A 7,349-nucleotide genomic window follows, 5' to 3' on the forward strand; every position below is an offset into this window, starting at 1 on the left:
TTGAGTCAGGGGGAACATCAGTGTTATCATTTCTCTGCCTTTCAAAATGTGCATTATTAAATGTCACAAACTCTCTAAAATTTAATTTCCTGCTGGATAAATGTTTATTGTAAACATTTATTTTTTTAAGATTTTATTTATTTGACAGAGATCACAAGTAGGCAGAGAGGCAGGCAGAGAGAAAGGGGAAAGCAGGCTCCCTGCTGAGCAGAGAGCCCAATGTGGGGCTTGACTCCGGGACTCTGGGATCATGACCTGAGCCGAAGGCAGAGGCTTAACCCACTGAGCCACCCAGGTGCCCCTAAACATTTATTTTTTTAACATGACTTTTCATTTGGAAACATAAATAGAATGAATGTAGTGTCTACTGTTCTCACAATTTTTATTTTAAAATGAGATTAGTATAAACTAATTTCTTCTTCAATCATAAATTCACATAGGACATTCAAAACCATAAAGTAACTTATCATCTGAGAAATATATTTAAAGCATGAGCATTAGCTGATAGTTTACAATACAAGGATAGAGCACAAAGTGAACCACAGTAGAACAAGTGAAGCCAGCGCTGGAAAACCATCTAGAAAACTATGAATTACCTGAATGTGGAATCAATGAGACTGACTTAAGATTGATAACATGTCCAGATATTCCTAGTGTCTAACAAGTAAGTTAGGAGAAGACTTTAGTTTTTATCTCCCTATCCTTGTTATTGAAACAATTTGAAATTCATATCTCTATCTTCAAAATGTCCTGACTTTGGGGTGGCTGAATCGAAGAATGTTTATGTTATTTTCCTGTGAGTCAGAAATTCCATAAAGGAGCAGATCTGTCTACTCAGACCAAAAAATAAAGAGGAAAACTCTAGAATTCATATTGTAAGGTTTGATATATTTGATGACCATAGATGAAGGATGGTTTAAAAACAGTCTCAAACTTAGCATGGTCACAGTTTCAAACAATTTTTATATCAAGGCTAGTAGTTTTATCCAAATAATATACAGATGATTCATGATGAGAAAGTTAATCTGTGTAATCTAGCCCATTAACATGAAATGAATACTAATTTAGAAGCATCCCAAATATATGTAATACAAAATTTAAATATCAACACGAAAACGAAATAACAGAATTTTTTTCCTGTGTGCTTTAAATAGGCTGGGGAATATATTTGCAAAGTATATAAACAAAAATTTAAGACAATGTACATAAATAACAAAATGCTTAAAGTTACTTAAAACTATAAGGAAAATTCAAACAATACAATAAAATATGAATGTAAGATTTTTAAAAATTTAAATTCAATTAGCCAACATACAGTACATCTTCAGATATAGAGATCATTAATTCATCAATTGCATATAACACTCAGTGCTCATCACATCAGGAGCCCTCCTTAATGCCCATCACCTGATTACCCCATCCTCCCACTCAGCTCCACTCCAGCAGCTGTCAGTTTCTCACCTTTAGTTAAGCAGTCTTACAGTTTGTCTCCCTCTCTGATTTCTTCCCATCCTCTTATCACCTCCCTTCCCCTATGATCCTCTGCACTGTTTCTTCTAGTCCACAAATGAATTAAATCATATGACAATTGTTTTTCTCCTATTAAAGTATTTCATTTAGCATAACACACTCCAATTTCCAAGCACATAGATTCATTCATAAGTATTTGTCCTTTCCGATGGCTGATTAATACTCTATTGTATGTATAGACCACATCTTCTTTATTCATTCATCCATCAGTGGACATCTTGGCTTTTTCCACAGTTTGACTATGGTGGACATGTTCCTCTAAACATTGGGGTATAGGTGCCCCTTCAGGTCACTACATTTGCCTATCTGGGGTAAATACCTAGTAGTTCAATGTTTGGGTTGTAGGGTATCTCCATTTTTCACTTCTTGAGGAACACCTATACTATTTTCCAAGGTGACTGCACCGCCTTGCATTTCCAACAGTGTAAGAGGTTTTCCCTTTCTCTACATCCTTGCCAACATTTGTTATTTCCTGACTTGTTAATTTTAGGCATTCTGACTGGTGTAAGGTGGTATATCATTGTGATTTCAATTTATATTTCCTTGATTACAAGTGTTATGGAACATGATTTCATGTGTCTGTTGTCCATTTGTATGTCTCCTTCGGAGAAATGTCTTTCCATGACTTCTGCCCATTTCTTGACTGGACTCTTTGTTTTCTGGGTGTTGAGTTTGAGAAGTTCTTTATCCAACATGGATACTAGCCCTTTATCTGATATGTCATTTGCAAATATCTTCTGCCGTTCTGTAGACTGGCTTTCAGTTTTGTTGACCTTTGCTGTGCAGATTTTTATCTTTTTTTAAAGATTTTATTTATTTATCTGACAGAGAGAGAGATCACAAGTAGGCAGAGAGAGGCAGAAAGAGAAAGGGAAGCAGGCTCCCTGCCTAGCAGAGAGCCTGATGTGGGGCTCAATCCTGGGACCCTGAGATCATGACCTGAGCCTAAGGCAGAGGCTTTAACCCACTGAGCCACCCAGGTGCCCCAGATTTTTATCTTGAAGAAGCCCCAAGAGTTCATGCCTGCTTTTCCTTCCCTTGCCTTTGAAGACATGTCTGGTAAGAAGTTGCTGCAGCTGAGGTCAAAGAGTTTGCTGCAAGTGTTCCCCTCTAGAATTTGGATGGATTCCTGTCTCACATTTAGGTCTCGCATCCATTTTGGTTCTATCTTTATGTATGGTATAAGAATAGGCTCCAATTTCATTCCTTTGCATGGGGCTGTCTCATTTTCCCAACACCATTTGTTGAAGAGACTGTCTTTTTTCCATTGGACATTCTTTCTTGCTTTGTCAAAGATTAGTTGTTTATAGAGTTGGGGATTCATTTCTGACACTATTCTGTTCTATTGATCTGTGAATCTGTTGTGTCAGAACCATACTTCTCTGCTGATTACAGCTTTGCAATACTACTTGAATCAGGCATTGTGATGCCACAAGCTTTCATTTTCTTTTTCAACATCCCTCTGGATATTTAGTCTTTACTGGTTCCATACAAAATTTAGGATTAATTATTCCAGCTCTGTGAAAAATGTTGGTAGTATTTTGATAGGGAATGTATTGAATGTGTAGACTGTTGTGGGTAGCATAGACATTTCACAAATGTATATTTTTCTAATCCATGAGCATAGAAAGTTTTTCCATTTCCTTGTATATTCCTCAGTTGCTTCATAAGTATTTTGTAGTTTTTAGAGTACAAATCCTTTACCTCTTTGGCTAAGTTTCTTCCTAGGTATCTTGTAGTTTTGGTGCAATTGTAAATTGGATAAATTCCTCAATTAGTCCTTCTTCAGTCTTATTGTTAGTATATAGAAATGCAAGCTATTTCTTTGTATTGATTTTAGATCCTGCCACATTGATGAATTTCTCTTTGAGTTCTAACATTTTAAGGGTAGAAGCTTTTGGGTTGTCCACAGAAAATATCATGTCATCTGTGAAGAGTGAGACATTGACTTCTTTTCCAGTTGGAATTCCTTTTATTTCTTTTTGTTTTCTGATTGCTGAGGCTTGAACTTCTAGTACTATTGTGAACAACAGTGGTGAGAATGGGCATCCTGGTTGTGTTTCTGACTTCCGGGATAAATCCCTCAGTTTTTCCCATTGAGGATGACATTCACTGTTGGATTTTTGTACGTAGCTTTTATGATATTCTGCTATGTTCCCTCTGTCCCTACATTTTAAGAGTTTTAATCAAGAAAACATGCTTCATTTTTAAAACATTTAAGGCAAGTTAAAACTTTTTAAAAAAATGTTTCTTGGGGTTATATTCATTTATGAAATTGATTTTTTATAATGCGCACATTTAGTTAAACTCAACATATTGTGAATATATATTAGATCTAAAATTATTACAAGGCCTCTAAACTCAGACAAATTCCCTGTAATCACAAGTACCCCCCAGGATAACATAGCCAGTATGGGGGCAGGTGTTCTGAAGCAATGTCTGTGGTAGCCAGGAACCAAGCATATTGAAACAATGTACTGAAAACACATGTAAAACAGAGAAATATAACCGTTTTGTGTTTGTCATCTGCAATCTGAGCTATAGTAGTTTTACATTTAGTTTTGCATATTTTTATATTAAAACAATTCCTTGTGGAAGAAGGAAACTTTGAGAAGCTAACTTAAGTATATGATAAACATGAAAAATTCATAATTAAGAGATATATCACATCAATATTGACTAAAATGCAGGACTATGAGGTTCTTTCAACACGGAAGTACAAACATTTTAGAAAACTGGAATTTCATAGTATTTCCTATCAGAATGAATAAATTATATGTGGCACCCTAACAAGATACAAAAAATAATAGAGAAATATATGTATTGCAATATATCCTTGTCATGCAATTTTCTTAGGATTAAAAAAAACTGTGTAATAACACAGAGATGTATGAAAGGATGGTAAGGCCAACATCTTGCTGCAAAGTGAAAGACTAAAGATGTAATAATTCCTCAAGGTCTCTCTCTCCCTCTCTCTCTCTTTCTTTTATGTCATTTGACCACCTCTTCTTAAGTAAATGCCTAACTTTCCTTTCAAGCAACTCATTCCTTATTATTCCTTGCCTTGCAGGCATGACTGCAGCCATGGAGGATTTAAATGACACCACAGAAATGAACTTCATTCTCTTAGGGCTCTTTAACCACACTCAGACCCATGTGTTCCTCTTCTCCATGGTGCTCATGATCTTCTTCATCTCCCTGTTGGGCAATTCCCTCATGATCATGCTCATCCATGAGGACCCTCAGCTTCACACGCCCATGTACTTCTTGCTTAGCCAGCTCTCCCTCATGGACATGATGCTGGTCTCCACCATAGTCCCCAAAATGGCAACCAACTACCTGATGGACACCAGGACCATCTCTCCTGCTGGTTGTGGCACCCAGATCTTCCTGTTTCTCACTCTGGGAGGGGGTGAATGCTTCCTCTTAGCGGCCATGGCTTATGACCGCTATGTGGCCATCTGTCACCCGCTGCGCTACCCCATCTTCATGAATCAGAAGCTCTGCTTCCACATGACCACAGTCTCCTGGATTCTGGGAGGGGTAGATGGGCTGATGCAGGCTGGGACCACTCTGAGCTTCCCTTACTGCCATTCTCGGGTAATAAACCACTTCTTCTGTGAGGCACCCTCACTTGTGCGCCTTGCCTGTGCTGACACGACCTTTTTTGAGTTTTTCATGTATGTGTGCTGTATCTTAATGCTCTTGATCCCTCTGTTTCTCATTCTGGCCTCCTACAGTCTCATCTTGGCTGCTGTGCTTCGCATGAAGTCCATAGCAGCTCAGAAGAAAGCCTTTGCCACCTGCTCCTCTCACCTGGCTGTTGTGGGGCTCTTCTATGGAGCTATCATATTCATCTACATGAGGCCCAAATCCTACCATTCAGTGGCCCGTGACAAGGTGGTCTCTGCTTTCTACACCATCTTCACACCTGTGTTGAACCCCCTTATATACAGTGTGAGGAATAAAGATGTGAAGGGGGCTTTGAGAAAGTGGATAGAAAAACATTTTCTGGGACATCTATAGTGAGAGTGATTTGATACCAGCTTGTACCAGCCCAACTGGATCCACTATGAAATTTCATGTATCAATATATTTTGCTCTCATCTGGACAGTTTTCAATGTTTAAATAAAACTATTTATTTTTTATTTGGTAAATTAAAATTTACATTTTTCCTGCTTTCATACATTGTCATAGTATTTTTGTTCTGGACGTTGAACCTCAACATTAGTAGTAAATGAGGTACTGTAAGTAAAAGATATGCTCAACTTTGATACATGAAAGAGATTTTCAGCCTTTAATGTCCTTGGGCCCTGCTCACAGGATCTCAAGGTAGCTAAATTTTAACCATTATCAGAATCAGCAAATTTGATTTCTGACCTTGACATCAATTGTATGTCTGTTTCATTTATAAATAACCTAAATGGGAGAATTCCAAACATTAAGCTAAAGGTAGAAGGTCCCTGGTTCCCATGAGACTGAAGTCATACAGCCCTGCAGATAAACTAAGTCCTAAAGTTACAGTCCTAAAATAAGATAAGCTCTATAACTTCCTGAAATGTATTTCATCTGATGATATGTAATACTTCATGTCTTATGTTCTTAGTGAAGACTGTATCCCAGTCAGTTGTCCTAGCCTGGGCTTGAAAACAAAAACAGAACAACAGAACAAAGGACCTTTTCCTTTAAAGATTCTAAAAGGTTTGTTCATTTTGTGTCAACAACACCAACTATTTTGTGTGTGTGTGTATAATTTTGAGGATGAATTATTTAAAGAGGTAATAATTAATTTGAAAAAGAGCAGTGTATATCCTAGTTTCATATAATTTTGACAAAATAGATTTCAAATAAATAGTTAAATGAATATGAAATAAAATACTTAAAAATCTTGTGGGAAACACTGTCAAAATTTTTGCTAGAAGAGGATGTTCTGAGGGTATAGGTGAGTTAAAAAAAATCATTATGGACAAGGTAAGCAGATTGAACTGTGTATGGTTAAATACCTGGCATTCACTGGCTGGCTCAGTCAGTAATTCATATGACACTTGATATCAAGGTCATGAGTTCAAGACCCATGTTGGACATACAACTTACTTTAAAAAATATGCAGTAATCATGAAGTGTAGCAGTGAGCATCTCGACCTGAACAAAGTAACATTCATTAAAAATGATAGAATTAGGCACACAAATCAACACAGACAATAGATTGATTCATAATAGTGATATGGAACAAAAATCCATTTTCCACAGGTTAAAATAAATATTTACTCTTGACATACATAGATAAGAATTCATCTTTGCTCCCAAGAAAGCCCCAGGGTTGAAGGATCATCTTCATTGTGTTTCAATAAAGGACATAAATCTAATGGCTTGGGAGAAATTTTATAATCTTTCTACAACTTTTGAGTTATAAGTTTTAGGATAATTAATTAAAAAGAAAACAGAGAAGGACATGTACCCTACAAAACTGATTCTAAGGAAATGTCACATTAAAAATGAAGAATCAAATTTAAATGGCCTCTTGCCAAAATTCTTAAAATCTGAACTTTAACATTTTGATGAGCTACTGAGTTCTCAATTATGTCATTATCTCACATCATCTCAAACAAAAGAACATAGCTATATATTTTTAAAATTCTGTTCCATAATTTTTTAAGTATAAAATTTCACTCCCAATAGAATGTCAGGACCTTGAAGTAGAAGTGTTAGAATAAATTTTTAAGCTCCATAATCACCCACTCAATTAAATTTAACAGATTAAATTACTGGAGAATGATATGCCAACTTTGACATCACACATCGGTCTCAAACACAATTC

General features: G+C 36.4%; 1 protein-coding gene across 1 annotated transcript; it reads left to right on the forward strand.

The window, feature by feature from the left end:
- The first annotated feature begins 4,614 nt into the window (after window positions 1-4,614).
- LOC131831282 (olfactory receptor 2T33-like) lies at window positions 4,615-5,556 on the forward strand. Its single transcript, XM_059173425.1, has one exon. The coding sequence runs from the start codon at window positions 4,615-4,617 to the stop codon at window positions 5,554-5,556; it is 942 nt and encodes a 313-aa protein (XP_059029408.1).
- Window positions 5,557-7,349: the final 1,793 nt, after the last annotated feature.

Source organism: Mustela lutreola, chromosome 5, assembly GCF_030435805.1.
Source record: "Mustela lutreola isolate mMusLut2 chromosome 5, mMusLut2.pri, whole genome shotgun sequence".
In the NCBI taxonomy this organism is placed as follows: Eukaryota; Metazoa; Chordata; class Mammalia; order Carnivora; family Mustelidae; genus Mustela; species Mustela lutreola.